At 37.0% G+C, this 22,547-nt stretch overlaps 1 protein-coding gene across 2 annotated transcripts; it reads right to left on the reverse strand.

The window, feature by feature from the left end:
* Positions 1 to 4,432: 4,432 nt before the first annotated feature.
* Positions 4,433 to 11,068, reverse strand: LOC104909788 (eyes absent homolog 4-like). 2 transcript variants are annotated; one of them, XM_031552502.1, is made up of 3 exons: positions 10,947 to 11,068; positions 9,779 to 9,847; positions 4,433 to 4,687 (listed from the first exon to the last, which is right to left on the reverse strand). In XM_031552502.1, exons 1-3 carry the CDS (start codon positions 11,065 to 11,067, stop codon positions 4,563 to 4,565), a joined length of 315 nt encoding a protein of 104 aa, XP_031408362.1. In that variant the 5' UTR covers position 11,068; the 3' UTR covers positions 4,433 to 4,562. The 2 variants fall into 2 exon arrangements, with proteins under 2 accessions (XP_031408362.1, XP_031408361.1); XM_031552501.1 differs by having other exon boundaries at positions 4,491 to 4,702.
* Between the last annotated feature and the right edge of the window lie 11,479 nt (positions 11,069 to 22,547).

Below are 22,547 nucleotides of genomic sequence, written 5' to 3' on the forward strand. Positions count from 1 at the left end.
GGAAGGAAGGAAGGAAGGAAGGAAGGAAGGAAGGAAGGAAGGAAGGAAGGAAGGAAGAAAAAGAGTTTATTTAGACCACTTGAGTTATCAGAAACTAATGTTTTTCTGCAAAAAACTGTCCTGCCTGCTTTTTAAATTCTTTCTGCATATATATATATATATATAAATAAAAATAAAAACAAATTGTGTGCCATTACACTTAAATAGCCTTTTCACTCTTTCTCTGGCAGTCTTTTACATCAGTTTTTGCACTGTATTTTAGGACATGGGATATTTGAGAAACACGGGGTACAAGAGCTGGCATATGAGAATATTATGACTATGTATCGCAAATGAACTATACCATATGTCCCAGATCAGATTGGTAATTCTGCAGTTTATCAGAATTCAACAGTTGTCACTGTTTTCACAATTATCCTCCTAATCCTACTTCTCTTTTGGTGGGGAGGATTATCAGTAGGGAAAGTGGTAGAGGCAGGATGTTACATACTTTATAACTTTTTAATAACTTTCTAAGTATAGCTTTCTATAGCCATTTTTAAGAATGGACTAGTCACCATTATATTGTGTCATTTATGAGAAAATCAAAACTGTCTCTTCTCTGAAAAACTCAAGTATTTCTGAGATTTCGTTACTTAACTTTACCAACGCACTGCTCTTCTGGGCAGGTGTAATACCCTTGATTTCTCAAGAGAAAAGCCATCAAGCTGCATGCTTCTGAAAAACAATAGTCACATTTTGCACGTGCCCTGAAGAAGCACAATGCAGAACTTGGCAAGTAAATTCTCTGTTCAACAGGCCCACTTTCTCCAGCAGTGGAAGTTCTGCCTGATCTGTATCATGCAGGGTCCCAGCATCTCCAGCCTCCATCCTACAAGGAGGAAAATGTGGAAGGTGGAGTTTCAGAAAAGGCAGTAGGGCCTGAGAACAGATGCATAAGAGAAGAGTTTCCTGGGCTCAAAGTTTGAGGATGGGGTAGGAAAGGGGTTGAGGAATGAAGATGCTGGCTAGGAAAAGAGACTGCTTGCCAGGGTTGGCTGAAATTGAGAGACAGAGGTTGCAGTAGATATGAATGTGACAGAATAGAAAGAGGAAATTAGATAAGAAGAAAAGCAGATGTAACTACGCCCTCTGAGGAACACTCCCAGCAATAAAGTCTGGGAGAGCTGAGGCTTGATACATCACTGGGGACATGTCCCCAACCTAACAAATGTTGATCCACAGAAAAGAAGGTGACAGCCAGCTTACTATTTACCCTGTTATATCAACTGGCAAAGACAGCTGTAGAGAGCTGAAATAACCAGAAATCATGCTGATAGCATGTGCTGGGTTCATCAAATCATTACAGGCTACAATTTTGTATTTTTCCATTAATCATCTGGAAAATTCTGTGTGAAGAGTTTGGTTAAAGGAATTTCATTTAAACAGCAAATTTCAATTTCTGCACAAAAGGGGACCATGCAAAGGTATGTAGTGACGGCATTTCCTAACCTTGCCTTTATAGCCTTCAGAATTTTTTTTATATGCTTTTTACATGTAATAAGTTGTAAGTAACAAAGATGACAAGAACTTCAGATGTTTCCCTCCACTCCATTAAAATTATAAACAGTTCCCAAATTAATCCAGTATCCTAAGCAGTTTAAATACAAAAAAATGCATGCATTCACAATACAGCAGCTGTAGCAAATTCTTGGAGCATAAAATTGTTCAGTTTAAGACTGTTCTGCAATTCTCCACACCCTGTAAGTATCCACCCCTACAAGAGCCTGCTACAGGATTGCAAAGATTCAAATTGAGTGTACTGATAATAATTACCAACTGCCAGTCTTTGAGGAAAAAGACGGAGGAAGCCGGTATACAGAATGAATACCTTGTCATCCTGAGCTAAAAGGCATATCTGTTTCCCAGGGTATCACTCTGCAGAAGGATGAGAATAAAGCCCTGAACGTGGACAGCCACACAGTGGCCAGGGCAGGGACACTGTGCAACTCTATGAGGCGCTCATTCTAAATTCTGTGTTTTATTTTTCAACTTAACACTAGATATGTGAGGTTTCTTTTTTAGTATATTCAGTTTTTGTTTTTTAAATGTGACTTGAGGCTGGCACATTCAGCATAAATTTGCAGATTTATCATGAGACCACAAAGGCTTTCTTGAAGGCACCTCTGATTGCAGGATGCCAAGGAGGGAACAAACCTAAGTGTTAGACAGTAGTTTCAAAAAGCTGCAGTGCTCTTCTGTCAAAAATCAGGGTTCATCACAGTTACCTGCGAGGCCTAATGTGTCTCTGCTTTCGTATGACTCATGCAGTCTGTCATCACTTTCTGTGTTAAAGCTGGTCATTAGGAACAGAGCTGGCTACTGTACACATAAAGAGCTTGTTCAGCCTTATGCTCAGCCCCAGAACACGTCACAAGTTTTTACTACCCTTGGAGCATGGGAATCACTTTTCACGGGGAGAATATTTGGAGAGAAATTCCACATGGCAATTTTAAATGAGCCTCATCACTATGTGATTTTATTTCAGAAAATATTTAATAATGTAATGTCTAAGTCCTTCTTTACTTCACAAAGGTTGCTTTAGTTCTTCTGACCTGTTTGTATAGGACAGAGTATAGGTGTTATCCCTGCTAGTGGCCTATACGTCCAGGCTATATGTTTGAAAGTTGCAGGAAAGTACTAGCATTACACTTTGTCATGGAAGTAACACAAAGCTGTGAGTGATTTTTAGGAAAACACAACATTCGCTGCTGGGCTTTGTTATGCATTGTTTTCAGTTGCAGCTGATTGGTCTAAAAAGGCATCTTCCTACTAGTTAGTGTTTGCTGTTTTTGGCAACACATTAAACATCCCAAATCATCATTTAGATTAAAAAGTCAGAGGAATACTTTGTGTGAGTTTATATTGCTTTTTACAATTTCTGCCACAAAACTGATAAAATTGTCCAAGTTACAAGTAATAATAAAAAACAAGTAATGGATTTACACTTTATGAAAGGCTCAACAGGTTACGAAAGCAGTTCTGCCTCACATGTGATGATGCAGACTGCTAATCACTCTGACAGGCAGACTACTGATTTCCCACTGTGAATGATCATACTCATTTAATACTTGAGTTTGTGGTCAGTGAGAATTGGGGTCATTTTTTATTTGAATATGTAGGTAGCTAATGGACAAAAAAGACTATAAAGCTCAAATTCTTTCATTTTTGGCGACACCTTTTCCAAATCTTTAAAGTGTAGAGATCTCAACACTTCTTGTGCAGTCAGTGGAAGCTAAGGGTGAATGGCATCCTGTGAAATCAAACTTTTGTTTAGGTAACTAAGCATGAACACGGGACTGCAATTTTTGGCACCTCCTTTCTGAAAATGTTGCCTTAGCCATGTTTTTATACATGGGAACTAGCTCAGGTGTCTTAAATACATGGCACAAGCTGTTAAAATTTCACTAACAATGCCAAACTCGTATATAGACAGACATTTTATGACCTGCACTTATAACATTATTTATAATATTTTAGGGCAGAGTAACAATAGCCATGGGGGGGGAAGAAAAAGAAAAAGAAAAAAAAAGGAAAAAAAGCAGCTGATTTTTACCAAAAAGTATTTTTTTTTTACATAACTTATTAGATTTTAAGTTGATGGTGTTCCTTTCATAATGAGAACAATGTTTTCATTTCTACTAATCAGAAGAAGTATACACTTGCTTTACATTTCACAATAGACCTTTACTTCACGCACTTAAATTTCAATACTTTCCTGGATAATGAACTTCAGAGTATGTCTGGATTTACTGATGCCTAAAAGCAATTCCGGAATCATACACTCAGTTTCTCTGCTTTTAAAACATTTTGATTATGCAGAAACATGATTTCCAGAATATTTTAAATGGGTTGTGACTACCTATGTCTACCAAAACCCACAGCATGGCAATTCTTGGCTTCAGTAAAATTTCAGTCAGTCTGTTACTGAGTTGATATTTTCAGATATGAAATTAATTTTCCCTTCTCTCTTATTAGAAGGATTCAGCCTCTTAGTTAGAGAGCATATGTTCTTTAATTTTTTAGTAATTTATAGGAATCTACTTAAAAGTTGCTGTTTGTTTCATTTTTTAAAGAAGAAGATTAAATTTACAATTATTTAAACTAAAATATTTACATGGAGACAAAGTAGCTTAGGGCAATCTGGTCAGTATTTAAACTAACACACTGTTCATACAAATAAGAAGATTAGCACTGAAATATGACCCTTAAGATTCTAAATTCTACAAATTAATACAGCCTTTAGAAATACAATCCATTTTTTCTTCCTAAATCATATAAGACCAGCACTGAGAAAAAGCTACAATACAATAATAACACTATTATTATAAGATTTCAACATAGAGGAATGGTCTTAGTCATCATTAAAGCTTTTTCATGATTGTAGCTCATGAAAAGTGCATTTTTTAATAGAAATAAAGAAAAGTTACAATTATTATTTGGTATTAAAATGTTACTATATTGTGGCTTCTAAAAGATCACTTCCATGCAGTGCAATGCTCATTAGCAAAGGTTATTAAATGCTATATTAATGGGTATCTAGCAATATGTGATCTTATTATGGCTTTACCTGACCCAGTAAAAGTGTCAAGCGATCCATCTCCAGTTGTTGTTGTTGTTTCATTGCTGTTCATGGGCTCTGTTTTGACTGCAAGAAGAGACACTACATAGAAGAATAAGTAGACATGAGATTTTACTTTTAGATTTATACTAGAGTCCTCATGCCAGTCTCACTAGTGGTAGTCCAGATATATTAAGCATGCGATGAAACAGCTTCAACCTTTGCACTACCACAGCACTGAGGCATTCTACTATCATTCCTTTAGGAACGGCCATGCATCTATAGAGCTTTTCATCTGTGTATTTGGCTATGTATTGGCTGAAACTGAACTATCTTCTGGGGAGATTTCAGCCTAAATCTAATTGATTCCAAGAATTCCCTGAGAGTATCAGAAAGGAGAGAAACATTAGCTGTCAAAGCATGTAGCACACCACAAAAATAGTTTTGCCTGATGAGTGAAACAATAATAATATGTTTTCATGCTCATATGGAAGCATATTACTTGTTAGCATTCTGCCTTTGCCCTTCCCCTTTTTTGGAGCTCGGTCAACAGCAAGCAGTTTTCCATAACAGAAGGCTGAAGTTTAAAATAAATAAATAAATAAATAAATAAATAAAAACACAAGACCAACAACAAAAAAGTAGAGCACAAACAACAACCCTGAGAAATCAGCTTCTAATTCAGAGGTTACCAAATATTTGGGTCCACAATGAACTCAAAATATTTCTTATATATCATCATGTACCCTATCCAAGCCATAACTGAATGCATCACAGTGGCAATTCAGCTTCTAACAGACATTCAACTGGCAAATGTAGAAAAACTCTGATATTGGCAAACCTGAACAAGTTACCACCATTGCCTTGTGTAGGTCAGTTACGCATGTTCAGTCAAGAAACAGAGGTTCTTTCAGAGGCCAAATACAGCCTTAGCTGTCCTCAAGATTCATTATCCCTCTTAAAAGATGTCGAGGACAGTGTTTGAGCTAAACAAAGGATTTGGTTTTCTCATGAGAATGGTGGCTCTGGCCATAGTACCTGAAGAACCACACTGCTATTTCGTGTGATCACAGTAAGGAGCTCAGGAATTTCATAGCTGTAAACACAGCCACTGGGTTCCCAGAATAGGTGAGCCCTGAGTGGACTGTCTCTGCTGACATGCCTCAGTCCCAGACAATTGCTTAACAGATCTTATTCCATTAGGTCATACGGGATGCTGCAGATATTACAATCGCACAAGTTGACAAGTTCTGAATTCAAAGGGATTTCTGTTTAGGTCAAGCATGGAAGATTTGAAAAAACTGGGATGTGCTTATCTCTGTGATATGGAGAGTGCTTTGCAATATTGCCAGTGTACTGATATTAATGAAACCAACTAGCCGCTTACACAAGTTACAGCTATGCTGTAGTTGTGTATTTCTTTTTACTGAAAAGATTAAAAAAAAAACACCTTGAAAGTGTCTGTCTTTTAAATATAGACTTCTTTCCATCATTTCCTCTCTTTAATAAAAGTGACACACCCAGTCTATTCTCTCTGCTGGCAACAGCAGTAAATTAATTTGGTATGAAATCATCAGGAAAAAAAAAAGCCATATTTTTTCAAGTTGCTGTGAAGTATTTGTCATTACGCAGTACTTTATTTTCTGATTTATAAAAAAAGTGACAAAAATTACCAAATGAACAAAGTCCTTTTTCACTGTAATCAACTGTTCCTATTTCTCTATTTAAGTGAGAAAGAGGTGCTCCAGGAAATCAATAAAATATATAGCAGAAGAAAACTTAAAGGTCATTTCCAGCAAATAACAAATCCGTTCAGTATTTGTACATTACTGTATACAGATCTCTGCATACTGTATTAGAAAGCATCTTGTCTTTCCCCTTGAAGACCTTTGGTCATATTTTACTTTATAAACTGCGTATATCTTTTCTCTGCAGTGTGGACATTTACCTACATGAAAAGAAAATCCTACTTCTTAGTACCCTTAATCCTTTCTATTCAATAAAATATTTCAGTATTGTCCATACTGAGCTATAAGCCTATGCTCAGTATTGCATCCAGAAGGACACTTCATTTTATGCCTAACTTTTCACTTTAACCAAAGCTTCAGTATCTAATTGAGATGTTTACTTTAGAGTTATGTATATTTCTGGTTAATGCCAATTACAGTGCACTTCCATAAGCACAAATATTCACCATCCTTTTCTCTCCCTGTCAAGCAAAAAATGACCTACAGCAAACCCTTTCACGTACTTAACTTGAGGAAAAACACTGCATTGGCACTATTCTTTGCTGAAAAATACTTGTTGAAAGTATTTTTGTGATTGATTTTAAGCAGTTCTACAGTCAGATTTTATCAACTTAAGGATCATAAAGATCTTTCCACAGTGTAGCTAGACGTTTGAAGCATTACCTTTTTTAAAAAAAGGTTGCATATCATTAAAATAAGAGCGGAAAAAAGCACTGAGATAACTAAAAAAAGGAATTTTAACATCAGATTAAAAAGCCAGTAACATTTAAAGCTGAAATCAAAACATAAGCTGACAACAAGTCAAAACACAGCATCATCCCTAGATTTCTTGACATGGTAATACTACTAAGGCAGCCTCTCTAGAGATAGTGCAAAGATCAAGAGTTTGAGCCATCATTGTGAATCAGTACTTTAATTAGTATAAATGCAATATGCTGTTGTATAAATATGGATTAAGTTTATTAAGTTCTGAAAAAGTAAAAATATAATGAAAAGCAATCTCAATCTGGAAGCTCACTTGAGTGTTGCTGACAGCAAAGACTGCAGATGGTAACAGAGAAGGGTTACCCTGGTGGTTGGGGCTGGGGCAGATAGTGCACAAGGGCGTACAGAAGAAACTGGAGTTGTGCAATCTCAAGTACAGCTGAGAGGAAAACTAATTTCTGCCTTCAGCTATCTAACAGGAAGATACAGAGGAGATGAAGAACAAACCTGTACTCTTCTCAAAGGTGTGTGAATGGATAGGAAGCAACATACACAAGGGAAAAATCCAATTAGACCTGAGGAAAATTCTTCATCATGACAGTAGTCAGGCCAAAGACGAGCCCAAAGATGCTGTGTTGGCCCAGCTGACCTCCAGGAATTGCTATCAAACTTAATTATGCCAAGACTAACTCAGAATACAACCCCCAACAGGCAATAGTTTCTACAATGTAAGCTCTTTACCTGATGAAACAGTAGGCCAACATGACTCTTACTCTTCCAACCTGTTCTCCTAAATAACCTCTCTGAAAATGAACACTGAGATTTTAGGGATAGGAGATGCTACAAGATGGTACTGCTATGCCCAAATGCAGATAAACATATGCAATAGGTAGGAGGCAATGAGAGCTATTAGTGCAAACAAGCATGACTAAAAGCTCATTTTCTTCTGAGTTATTTTTTTTTTCTTCTGTTTTTAGGAAGCCAACAAGCTATGAAAGTTGCACAGAAGACAATAGCTGAATGTAGTACATCCCCTGAGGTGGCTGGCAGCTGTCTGACAAGCTGAGGCTCAACTTATAGCTGCACTGTACTAGGTTGGGATGGCAGGAGACATGGACCACGTTGGGCAGAATGCCTGAGATGAAGGATGGAGATGGCAGGCACATGGAGGAAGCAAGCAGCAGCGGCCAAAGAAGCCCTTTAGCACACATATCTCATGAAGAAACAGATAATGGTACATACACAACTCTATGCAGCTTAAGCACATAATATTCCTTAAAGACAGATACAGTAGAAAGTACAGACACAGCACAGATTGGTCTCACTGTGACATATTCAACTAGAATCATAGACCTAAACACGCTACTGCCTTTGGAAAATCAGCTTTCAGTTTGTGCAAAAGGTGATGTGTCCGCAGTAACATAAGGGCTTCCATAATATATTTGCTTACTACTAGTAATTAGTAGTTAAATGATTTATCTGAACATGCTAAACATTTAACTGAGATGACAGACTAACTTAGATTTATTTAAACTTAAATTCTTGAAACTAAACCAAGCATTCACTTGAAATCATGAAATCATAAAATCATAGAATCATAGAATGGTTGGGTTGGAAGGGACCTCAAAGCCCACCCAGCCGCACCCCCCTGCCATGGACAGAACTCCCCACCCACCAGCTCAGGCTGCCCAGGGCCCCATCCAACCTGGCCTTGAACATCTCCAGGGATGGGGCAACCACAGCTTCTCTGAGCAGCCTGTGCCACTGCCTCACCACCCTCTGAGTGAAGAATTTCCTCCTAACATCTAACGCAAATCTCACCTCTTTTGGTTTAGAATCATGTCGCCTCGACCTATCACTATCAGACTGTGTCGTATCAATATCAGCCCCCTCCTGTTTATAAGCTCTCTATAAGTACTGGAAGGCTGCAATTTATTTTTTATAAAATCTGTCTTGGAAATGCTAAATTAATCCTAATTTTATTTTTGTTTTAAAAAGGATATTTTTGAGATAGTCCTAAACGTAATCCAAATCTGCACAGCTTAAACACTCGTGTAAAGGCTTGTGGAGAGTCATTTACACAGTAATTAATCTCATATGCACTGCAACAATGCCACATATATATTTATTAATAGTCATTGCAACTCAGTAATACACAGGAGAGGAAACTCATAAATGAAAATAGCAGCTTGGAAAATCTGGACTAATATTTGCAAAGAGGAAAGTTGCATAAGCATTAATTAAAAGTGAAAATAGTAGTAGTAGTAGTAGTAGATGTAATAGCAGTTTATAGTAATTTGTGCTCAGGTAATTGTGTAATGTTGTACCTAAAAATCAGAGAAAAACAGATGACGTTCCGTGCAAAATCTGCTAGAATTACAGAAGTGCTGAACGCTATCAATACTCAGCATGTTCAGCAGCATGGTGCTCTGCCAGGCTTCAGAGCACGTGGGCAGTTCAGCTAATTTTAAGTTAGCTAAAATTCTCCTTGTTTTTCTATTGTCTTTCAAAGTACAGCAAGATCAGTACAGATTGCAACTTCCTTCTGGTTTTTTGGCTGTGGGAAAGACCTTTGAGAAGGAGTGGAAAAATTTGGGTGGAGAACAAAAAAAGGGCAGAAATGTTCAAACCACAGAACAAAAAAACAGAGCAAACCAAGAGATGTTACACAGCAGCCACAGAGACACATCACCACACACATGCACTGTACCAGGGTCTCTCATACTTGTTGCAGAGGAGGGAGTACTGCAACTCAGCAACCAGTCTGCAGTATTTAAAACAGTCATGTTGTCTCCTGAGGACAGGAATGGTATAATGGTTCATTGTCTGAATGTCTGTTCAATGTACATTAATATTCTTCAATGCAAGTAAGTGTTTGAGCCAAGTCTCTTAACGGCACTGCATTGTTTTCCTGAGGATTGCTTTAACCAGTTTATTTATGCAAGTATAATGTATAGGGGCATATAGATATTAGTGTTCTTTAGTTGTATGCTTGAAGTTTTCCCTTCTCTTTATACTGGAATTATGATTCTATTAAAAATATAAATAGGTAGAACAGTAATGATTCAGTCCTTTTCTGTAGGGTTCTTTTCCCCTCATATGCACATGCACTTTTTACTGACATTCACAGTTTTTTCTTTTTAAGCAAGTGAATTAAATGCTTTGCATCGTGGCCAGAAAGAACAAACTATAAAGTTTTTTTGGGGGGGCACCAAGATCGAACTTCCAAGAAAAAGGACTGAAAATACAGCTTGAAACATATGCATGGTGACACTCTCACAGACAATAATGGCTCTATCTCAGAATGTGACACCCTCTCATTTTTGCATCTCAGCTATGGCAGAACCTATTATCTGAAAACATCTGGACATCTGTGTTGTAGCTGCATGGTAGCACTGTTCATTTAGTAATAGATCCAGTGATAATAACCAGTAAATTTAGAGTTAAACCTAAACATTCCTTCTTGACAAACTTTCACTGCCTGACAATAAAGATATTAGCATGTTCATCATTTAAGAAAATTATCTAAGCCAGTAGCAATGACAATTTTTATGTACTTCTTTTGCCAGAACTTTTCAATAAATCTATATGGATGTAGTTTTGGGTATAACTGTAAATTATAATTCAGCCACGAAGTATGAAGCTGAAAAAGCAATCTATTTCAAGTTACCAACAGGCATAACAAAGCCTTTACAAATTTGTTAAACCATTTCAAAACTTTCTTACTTTCACTGTTGTGCAGTTCTACCTCTTCCTTCAATTAGTGCAAATTGGAAAAGTGTTGCTGGGATTAGTAGAGGTACACCAGTATTTTCTATTTCTTTCTGGGTTTTTATGCATAAGGTTAAGAGCTAGCCAAAACTTTCTATATACTGTAAATATCTTACACTTACCTCCTGTTCCATTTGTTGTAACTGATGTGCTACTGAGATTAGGTTTATCCAGTTTAGAACTACCTGGTGCATCACTGCTTCCAACAAGATTATGAGGACTTGCTAGATCTTGCATTTCCATAGACCTGTTAAATGAAGTAATAGTATATAAATATTTTGTGGTTTTGTGGTACTGTCTGTAGCAATTTACTTTGAAAATTTGTAAGGTAACTAGATTAACAAATTGATAAAGGCTCCTACAATAATCTAAGGAAATAGCCAATAATTTGTCATGAACAGCAACAACCCCAGTATTTTCCACTTTTCTTCTAGGTATTATGAAGTAAATGTCACTAGCTCCCAAAACTGTTCAAATTGCTTCTGAAAGACATGCATGAAGCAGTGCACGTACACACAGACACACACACACACACACACATATATATATATATACATACACGCTTGTATATATAGATGGATTGTGAATGGATGGATGGATGGATGGATGGATGGATGGATAGCTGGATAAACATATGTATGTATGTATTTCTTAGAAGAAAACAGATAAATAAAGTGTAATTTCAGTCACTGCAGAGCAAATCAGAAGAAGGACTTCTGCCTCCCATTATCTGTATTCCAACCATCTATAGTCACTGAATTCATACTAAATCGCAGCAAGTGAACAGAGCTTTTACATAAATCTAAAAGATTTTTCACTCTGAAAAATGGATATAATCTAACTAGTTTATTTGATCTTTTTTCTTCTGAGTAATTTCCAGGAATCTTGCAAAAATTTTTAAAAAAGCAATTTTGTAAGAATAGACCACAATGGACTTCAGCATCTCAATTATTCTGAGAGACTGTGGATGGCTTTCATTCAGTGACAACAGATCTGCCTTTCATAGACAAAGCAGAAAAGGAGTGGTTCTTGTTAGACTGGTAATAGAAATCTAATTTGCAGTGCGTGCTTGCCTTTTCCTTGCTTCAATTATAAATTAATTACGCAGATTTTTATTCCCCAAAGAAACCTTTTTTCTATGTATAAGCAAAGTTGCCAGCCCATCTGCAATAGGAGAACCATTTACCACATGTTATACTATAAAGGCCAACAGAAAGATTATCTTACAAAGTTGTAAAAGCCCACTTGCATTGTAAAAGATTGAGATGGCTAATAAGAGAGGGACAGTTGGGACATTCAGTAAGTATAACAACTCCTGTATCTTCATATTCTGGCCAGAAAGTGCAGTGGCAAGTGTTAAGGCAAGACCCAGCGTCTTAAGCATTTATTGCGAGTTTCACTTTTAAACTGTCTTCCATGTTCCCCACTCTCTCCTCTGGGGAAGAAAAGAACCCAAACCATACTGTCTTTCCATCTAATATGGGTATGCTGTCTGAATCTGATTTTGGTTTCTCCAAGATAAGAAAAAAATCCAGAATGAAATGTCTCCCATTTTATGCTCCCAATTCAGTTGATCTCCTGGATTCTCTCTCATTACATTCATTTACCCCAAGGCACAGATTTAAAGCTTTCATGTCTTGAAAATCTTCCAGTTTAGGAAATACTATATTTCAACTGGGAAAACACACCAAGGCCTTATCCAAAGCCACATGAAGCCCAGGCAAAGAATTTCATTTACTTCAATAAATGCTTGAATCCAGCCTGAGATTCACCACTGTGCCAATAGCAAGGCAGTTTTCCCAATAGCAGACTAGATGAGCCAGGGTAAGTTGATATTGCAGGTTGTGCATCAGCAGGTAAGAATTTTATTGCAATATTCACAGAAATGCAAAGGTATGCACTGAGATTTGAACTGCCTTGACCTAAATTTCATCATCTAATTGTATATACATTTCCACACATCTGTCAGCAGCACGTTATAGTTATTTTCTACTGGAAATGTGATCAGTGTTAGATGAAATAAAATGGACTCAAGTGGTTTACTATTCCGTCAGTTTCTGTTTGTCAGTTTCTGCACAAGGATTACAGCTGAATGTTAAAAAAAGTCTATGAATTTTCTTGTATGCATTTAAGGGAGCGGGAGAATGTTACACAACATAAACAATGTGTGTTTCATTGCATATAGAGTTTAATACTACCCATGTGTTCACTAACAGTTAAAATGTCATGATTTCCTCTTCCTGTATGATCAGCCCAGAGATGTCCACATTTGCTTATTTTCTTGTTTAGCATGAAAACTACAGTGACTTCTTTCTAGATAGCAATTTATCATGGTCACAGACATAAATGATTCAGCTATATTTCATAAGCAAAATCATTGATTTATCCAGCTACTGTATGTAAGGGCTATCCATTTAAGCACACTTCACACTCAAATCAGATTTAATCAGAAAAGCAAGTCCACTGATTTTCATTTGCTTGCCAAGAACATAAGCTGATTACATAAGAGGAATAGTTTTTGTTCCTCACCGGTATGAAATCTTTTGTGCAGAAAAGTATACTGTCTTATACTTGTTCTCTTCATTCAGCATCTAGAAAAAGGCATATGCTGGGCAAGCTGATTGCTAATACTATTTTTAAAGTAGCAAATTTACACATAAAAATTTTCCCTGGATGAGTAAAAGACATCTTGCAGTTAAGAAAATCTAAGAAAAGGATATCCAAAATGATGAAAAGCTTCACAAAACCACCTGTATACATTTATGCTTATCCTGGGTGCTCTAGCTTGTGTGAACAAGTAAAGGGATTACTTCAACATATTCCTATGTGATATATTTATTCAAGTACATGTTCCCTTCTGTGTAACAGATGTCATTCAAATCACTTTTCTGGATGCGTTTAGTTTACCTTCAGCCTAAAAATTTCTCGGAAAGATGTAACAGACCTACTCAAATCTTACAGCTTCAGTGAATAAAGGATTCAGGAAAAATGTTTAATAAAATGGATGAAATAATTCCAACATCTTGAATTCATTTTGTCAAACTAAATGTTTATCAGAGTGCTGCTTTCACTGACTTAATGAGAAGCAGGTTTGGTTTCAGTATGTTTTCTTGCAGTAAAAGTTAAAAAGAGTGATCTCAGAAGAACCAATTAATACTTCTAAATTTATGCATTTATTTCATTTATTTATTAAAGACTTATTTTCTAGGAGGGACAGTGTGTTTAAATTTAGGCAAAGTAAAGTCCATTGTTAAGTCTGCTTTAAAAAAGACATTGTAAAGTTTTATTTTTTTTCCCCTTTTCTCTGCTAGGCATTTAACTAAAGCTTGAGTTATGGCTACCCAATCTTTAATTGCCTCAGACTACATCTCACAGAAATTAAGTAAAATGTTAAATTATATAGAAAGATAAATTTTGGAAGGAAATGCATTGCTTTGCTACATATTTTAAATTCCTGATTGTTGGAAGGCTGCTAATATGACAGCAAGCTTCTGAGCCAAAAACTGAAATCTGGCAAAATAAATTTGTCTTTTACTCTGCTTTGGCTATGCTTTAAGTCTTTGAAGACTGGTATTTGCACAAGCTTAGTGGATTGTTTCTGAGGCTTACTGGAAAAGTCTCTAAAACATCCCACTTGCACAGAACAGCCTCCCAGATCTCAACACATTTCAACTCCAGCCTGAACATGGACATACCCAACCAGTTTGGAAGTGGGTTTGCACTAAGATGGTTGTACATGAATCCTGGCCTCCAAGTTAGAGCACATTTTGATTCCAAATAAATTTTCCCATCTGTTCCTACAACGGCAGCTGAACAGAACCTGCAGTAGATCCTAAACCACTGAATGGTACAGCTAAACATCATAAGCTAACCTAGCATAGGAAGTTTTCATCATGGCTAATTATACTTGCCCAGTTTAACAACTACATTTCTGAATAGTTTTATGTAGTTTTATGATAAGTTCAAGCCTTGCTTCTAGGGTTCTGTTTTTTTTTTTTGTACTCCTTTCACAACTCAAAACTCAATCGCTTATTGATGAATCCTACAAGTAGATCACAGCTAGATAACTTTCTTCTTTAAAGAGATACCATTTTAAATGTAAAATTTTTGCTATATAATTTATATTTGTTCTATATTTCAAAGTGTTTTCTACTAACAGCTGTGAAAGTATGAAATAGCTTGTCAGAGATCTATAGAAGAATATATATTTAGAAGTGGAAATAAAGTGCATTACACCCTGGATGAACATTTAGCAAATTCAAAAGAAAGAAGCAGCAAAACTGATGAGATAAACTTGCTCCAGTGGGACAACTGCGTCTCTTGCCTTCATAGACTCATGTATGCCTGCTTCTCAAGCTCAAGAGATGGACAAAATATCACATCTTCTGCTATCCTAGGCAGTCTCACAAAAGCATACAAGTTCTGTGAGGGTGCTTAAGAGTTAAAAACAAATAACAATGCCAGACACTAGAAAGAGTTTCTTTCCACTCTTCTTGAGACCTTGTTTCTTAACCTGTAAAATGATCTGATATAGTGGTAAGAACCAGTAAAAGCTGTCACGCTATACTGATATAACTAGCAAATGTTCCTTGGACTTTTACTTTATTACTTCTATTTTAACAGTTGAGAAAACAAATGCTAAACTTTTTGCAACTATTTGGGGATGGAAGGTGAGTTCTCACTACATAATTTCTATTTGTTATTGTTTGGCAATTGGGGTATCAATTTCCATGTTAAAAAAAGTAAGAGGAAGAAGCAGAACTAATGCGACATTGATATTCCAAAAAATACTTCTCCTCTGTCAATTTGTAACCAATATCAGACAAAGGGTAGTACAGGGAGGTAACTTAAGCAAAACGAAGAACAATGTTAACATTTTTACATATTAATAAATAGCACGTCATTAATAAATAATAAAAATGCCATGGCCTTCAGCTTCATAGAAGTTTAACTGCACAGTAAGGATTGCACTATGTTCTTATAAATATGGATGACTCATTACAAACTTGAATATCATCATACAGCTTCCCAGTGCATGAGTTCAAGCTCTCAAGGAAACTACTTAGGCATTGCAGTAACAGCACTGTGAAGACAATCCTTGTTATAAAGTAGACTATAATTTGAAAAAAAAATCAGAATTGCTGAATTTTGTATTACAGCTTTTTAGATCTCAACAATACTGCTTATCTTGCAGGGCATGGGACTCCTCATGTGATCCTTTGGGGCATAAAGTGGCACTAGCTGTGATTGTATCTCAGTTTTCTTTTCAGGCCTATTGTCTTTCTCTTGGCTATTTAAGCTCTAATTCAAGGAGAAAAAAACCTTATGCAGACAGTATTACTTTACAGGAGATGTCTGCCAGGCAGCCAGTGTCAGTACTCAGGTTGTACTTGGTGCAGAGGACTCAGACAAGACTGGAAGCAAACAGGTTCAGTGACAAAGGCAAGTATTGTAGTGTGTCTCAGGACATCATTTACAGCAAGAGCAAAAGAATGTTTCTTTGAGCAGCACTGCAACATCTTCCCCAGCTCCCCCTGCCCAATTCCCCAGTTACACTTCTGCTCTTGCCCTCCATTTTTTGGCTCTGAGTGCCCCTGGGACTCTGTGGTTCCTGACAGCCAGGTGTCAGGTATTTTTTGTCTTCATTTCAAATGCCAAAGGTCATAGCTTTTGTTAGTCTAAGATATAGCTTTTGCTATAGTAATGTGCAGATACTGATCTATAAAAAGGGTATATAGATATGTTTTGAATGGATGTAGTGAGAAAATAAGGCAAAACTCTATGAACAACTGCTTCCAAATTCAAGTTCACTTTTGGAGGAAAAGAAAAACTGTCATTTTCTTCTCCTGTCTGAGCGATAAACTGAAAATAAAAAGACTAGGATTTCTCTGGTAGTGCCTAAGCATACTAATACATTTAGAAGGCTCAGATTTTTGTTCTGCATAATTACTGAAAACTATTAATTGCTTGAGAGTCAGAAACAGCATAGTTTCCGTGGTGCCTAATCAACAGAAATGTCTTTTAATGGTTTCCAGTGAACCACACACAACTTTCTATTCTGATGCAATTAAGTTGGCCACAAATCCACATCAAAGTATTTTCTCACTCCCTTCTGACTTTTGCTGAAGATCAGTGTAATTTCTGTGATGCAATGAACAAAAAAATTTAAAATTAATTTTGATTTCTACACTTGTGGATATATCACAGAATAATTTCTAGGAAATGCTTCTGGTTTCTTCCATGCTGCCCATTTGTCCAATGCCAAAATATTCAAATAAAAATCAAGTGAACTTCGGCAACAAAAAAAATTCACTAATTTATTTACTTCAGAACAAATGCAAGAATTTTCTTCACTTATAAAACACAAGTTCACACTAACACAAACAGGCAGACTGTCACTGTTTTGGCAGATAACAAGAAACCTTTTCTCTGTGTGGTCTCACTCCATTCTACCCCACCAGCCTGCAGGCAGGGATTGGTTTGATTTGATGAAGGCAGATGACAGTTTCATATGGGAAAGTTTTATTTTCTGATGCAATAAATGGATGCCCATGGAAAAAAAAGAAAAAAAAAGAAAAAAAAAAGGTACACAGAACAATAACTTTCTGTCTAGCTGGATCCCAGCTTTCAAGATTTCTTTCCTAGACTATATAAATGTGACTGCCGCAGGTTTGATGTCATGCATTTTTAGTTCAGGGTCTATATTTCAGGCACTGGAGAATGTATCTGGCAAGAAGCAACGTGGCATCTGAACAAAGATTTCCTGTTTTCTCATAGAAAAAGGCGACTAGTTGGAAAAAAAAAAAACACTTCAGGTGACAGGCAGAAAACATTCCAATTAGTAGGCAGCATGGACCAGAGGTTGTTCTCCAGCTTAAGGACATGAAGGGGAAAAGCTGAGAGAGGGGCAGGGAGCCACACTTTCTTGATCTGTGTACAGCCTGGCCCATCTTGACCCGCTGGCATATACCAAGCCCACACCTCACACAGCTTTAGCAATTTTGTGGTACCAATGTTCTTATGCCTCAGCCCCGGCTCATGGAGGACGTGTTTAACATCCTGCCACTAGCTTGGCCATACAGCCCACAAGATGGGTTATGCAATTCTAGTCCCAGTGTGAACAGAAAATACAAAAAGGTATGCAGGAGGTTAAACTCATGTTTAACCTACTGCTTAAAAAAAGGTGACAAAAGTAGATTTTGAAGTTGTTATGTGAATATTTAAATAAATCAAAAGCGATAATGACACTACAGTTCCATAGGGAGCTGTCAAGTATCCAGCTTACATGAAATACAGACTACCAGCTTACAGATACTTAAGATCTATATACCGGTCTTTGGATCACAGGGCCACATTTTCAAAGAGCAGTTCACCCAGCAGCTCCCTTTCCCACTTCTGATCACTTCCAGATGTGATCAGTGCTTACAAATCCTTTGGTTCTAACAACATGATGATCTGTGCCATAAACAAATAACAAACACTTCTGAGGAGATGGCTAACAGATAACTAGCAAGACTGCGGCCACGCTTCCCTCACCACAACTTCGGTAGCACAACTGGATGGGGTGACTTTGGCCTTTCCTACATCTCCAGCCAGTGACTGGATTCCGAGGAGCAGGCAACAACATTGATGATGGAAGGATCTCTCTGAGTCTTCAGTGTTTCTAAGTTTAATCTCAGCAACAAAGACAACTTCTTTATTTACAGAGGAATGTGCATTACATAACTGACAATCAGGTCTGCCAACTACTAGCCAGTTGCCAGTCTGTCCTTTATAAGAAACAACCTTCAAAGTCACACAGCTTGCTGCACATGATTTCTAAGCATCTCTGGGAAAACATCCCTCATTGAGTGACAGTGTGGCTTTAACTGAAGCAGTGAGAGGACTGCCTGGGTCCAGGTTTTGGTGCTTGGTCTGTACCTAAAACATTAATTGCAACACAAAAATAATGCCAGATTTATTCACTTACAAAAATACTTAATTAAATCTAAAACAGGGAAATCAGACACAAGAGGCTTGTCCTGTTGAAATTGCTGCAAATTTTGCAGTTGGCTTCAGTGAAGCCTGAGCAGCATGATATAAACATTAACTCACATTTTCATAACAAAAGAGCAGAGGAGGGGTTGTGTTTCTGACTCCCTGTTGAAATATCTGTTATGTTTCAAACTAGTGATTGAAACACTTAGTTCTTTGTCAGGGTATGCCCAAGGGAAAGAAATGCTTTCAGGTGTGCAGTACTGGAGTGATCATACCTAATTTCAATATAATTTCTTTAGCCACCAGTATAGAGGCCTGCAAGATCTCCATTCATCTCCAGAAAGGATAATCGTTGACTAAGAGGTGTCAAAAACATTGTCAAAAATGTGCTCAATTCAAACTTGACATTTCAATGCAAACATTCTGAATATTGGAAATACTAACACATCTGACTTCTAACAGTGAGATGTCCCTTCAGAAATTAAAACTGATCTAAACCTTGGCTCCCACTATGAAATTTCTGTAGTTTACCTCAAGTGGAGCACAGTATGTTTGGTTCCAAAACATTTTGTATCAAAAACAATTATTTCTCTTCTCTAATTGCAGTCACAACAACAGTCCAGGTTTAGAATATAAAAATAAATAAATGCAACTTTCTCATGGCCTGATGTTTTATCTGTCTCACTGTTTAATTACTGTGATTAAGTAATAAAGTGTAGATACGCATAACTGTTCCAGATGGCAAGGTACATTGGATGCATTGCACACAATCCTTTTCATTCTATCCAGAAGATGATGTCCTGATAAATGCACTCATGCTGGCTGACCTTTACAAATAATATTTAATGATTGCATTTAATTTCACTTCACTGTTTGATTTCCCCAAGTCACTTTACAACTTGAGTCCTAGAGAGTTTTTAATTTGGGGTGAAATAGGTGATTATTCTGAGAATCAATAAATATGTTTAGCTGGGGATTCTAGGGCACAATTCCTCTCATATTATCCCTTGGAGCCACAAGAAGAGGCAGGTACAGCTATGAAATGTGAACCCTCAGCTCAGACTGGACACTGACAAGCAAGCTGTGGTGAGGGATACCCGCCTGTCCATGCAAGCAGGGGACGTGGGCAAGGACAGAGCAGTGGCTCCAGACACTCCATATTCTCCTTTCCCTCCCCACACACACCTTGCAGAACCAAAAACCTGTGTGTCTGATGAAAAAATTTACAAGATTTGCCTGTCCTTTATACCTCTGTTTGCTAAACAAAAAATATCTCGACATCAGCAGGACTTGTGACATATAAATTCTACCTTTAAAAATTAGCAGGATGTAACGAACTTTATGGCAGTGCTGGCTTTTAAGCTCATGTGCATCTACACTGCAGATTTCCTGGGACTAAGACTCTAACATTACCACACGTAGCATAGATTGCCCAGTGGTTGTGGGTTTGATTAATGTTACAGAACATGCAAGCAGAAGATGTTAATATTAACATGATTGCTGTTCATAATCCAATGCTTTTGTTTTCAGTAAATTTTAAAATGATCTGAAATGTAGTGGTATAATGAAACCTTAACAGAGATGAGTATGCTCCTCTACAACTATTTTGAGACAGTTGTCAAAAGCACTGCATTATTTGAGCATAGAGCCCTGCTTAATTTAATATATATAATTAGAAGGAAAATAAGATAAAAGCCTGAAATAACATGGGAATGAAAAGTGATCTCATGGCCAGTCACTTGCCAATTACTTCTATACTGCAAAGCAAAAAAAAAAAACAAAAGCAAAACTCTAAAAACCATAAACATTCAGGGACCAGAGATTCTGCTGTAAATTGAAATATAACTAAAATGAAATTTAGGACAGAAGATGCTTTCCCTTTTTGCCTTCTTCCGCGCTGGAGCCACACAAAAAATAATTCTGCTAAGAAGTCTGAATTACTTCATTTATTTGGAGACTGTGTATGCTTTTTTCTATAGAACTGCCAACATGTAGGAACATACCTTCGTACAGATTTGCTGCTGCACTCGTGGGCCTCTCTTAAATGGCAGAGAAGAATCCCCTGTGAGTTAGATTGAGGCCATCATACTCATTTTCACATATAACCAATTCCAGATTTGAACTTAGTTTTTTTTCAAAGGTGGAAGGCTAGTGGAAGACAAGTATATTTCATGCTTCAAGAGGAGGCAAAGTTACCTCTGCTCTAAAAATGACCTAAAGCAATTCCCACAGAAATTTGACAAAAATACAGACTCAGATCACAGTAAATTATATCATTTGGCAGCCAAACTGGAGAACTAGGTCCAGAATTGCCAACAAAACTCAAGACACACATTTGGATATATGGAAAGCTTTGAGATTTCTAACAGAAAGGAGCATACACAGGCACCATTTGAGACTCATAAAGAACCTTATCAGTCTGAAAGGAGTGTGTAAATTCTAAGGATCAGATGTAAGGTTGTGTGCGTGTGCGTTTGTGTGTGTTTAAATAAAAGCATTCAGAAGGAGAAGATAGAACAGACAGACCATCTGCAGTGTAACCACATAAAAGACCCCTGGGCAAATCCAACCCATTAGCAAAAGTGCTCGACAAATCTGCCAAAGAGCCAGATGCTGCTTATAGAGAAGACTCTTTCCCTCCTTGTCATCCGGATGCTCTGACTTCTGTTCCCAGGACAGTGATGAATGGTGCTCAGCTTAAACTGTGTGTGAAGATAACTGAAGTACAGGACTTAGGCTATCTTAAAATAAAAAGACAAGACAAGCCTGAAATAGTAAAAGAAAAAAAAATTGAACACATATATAAGCCATTTGTGCAACATGCAGATGCTAGAAAACAGCAAACACACATTTCCATGTGGACTTCTTATATGGATTTTCTTTTGTTCATTCTGCTGGTGCCCTACCATTTTTTTCTAAGGACTGATTAGGATTGAGTAGGATGGCAAAGAGGTGATTTGGGTACATTAAATGCTAGCATGCTAACTCCATAGAGTTAGTTAAGTACTTCCAGAATACACAAGCTGACTTATGGTATTTAAAATGTGTCTGAAGAGGTTGTGAAATATTAAGCCAAAAAACAATTAAAACACTTAAAAACAATTGAGAAAAAAAAGTAATTTGTTTAGATAGAAACGTGTACCAATCTCTGAGTATGAATTTGTATCTAGCTGGCCAACTTTTTAATATCTACATTTCTGTATGAATCTCTTCAACTGGATTTGAAGTGTAAAGCAGGTTGAACCGAATACTTTTATGATTCAGGCTCACTGATGGTAAAAGAGGTCAAAGAAGATGGAACAATGTCTGAATTAGTTCTCCTGTATATAGCTGTAATATGATATGGCAGAGCAAAAAATAGACGAGAGAGGGAAGAAGGGAGGGAGGAAGGAAGAAAGAAAGAAAGGAAGGAAGCAAGGAAGGAAGCTCGTTCTCATTGTGATTACATGTGCTGCACTTGAAGAACTAATGTTGTCATTTTGCAACTCAAAGATCAGTTCCATTTTACAATGGAGTTATGTGAAACTATTGGCTAAAGTAAAAGCCCTTGAGAGTATAATCTATCTTATTTTTCATTGAAAATAGTGTGAAGCATTTCTCCTATCCAAAGACATGCCTGAGGGCTGAAAAGTATTTAGCTGTGATTAATACATTATTTAGCTTAGAAATACATGCACTTCTTTTCAACTCTCTGTAATTCAAGCAGACTATGTAGGAAAAGTATCATGACTTAGCAGATCAACAAA

Source organism: Meleagris gallopavo, chromosome 2 (genome assembly GCF_000146605.3).
Source record: "Meleagris gallopavo isolate NT-WF06-2002-E0010 breed Aviagen turkey brand Nicholas breeding stock chromosome 2, Turkey_5.1, whole genome shotgun sequence".
Classification (NCBI taxonomy): Eukaryota; Metazoa; Chordata; class Aves; order Galliformes; family Phasianidae; genus Meleagris; species Meleagris gallopavo.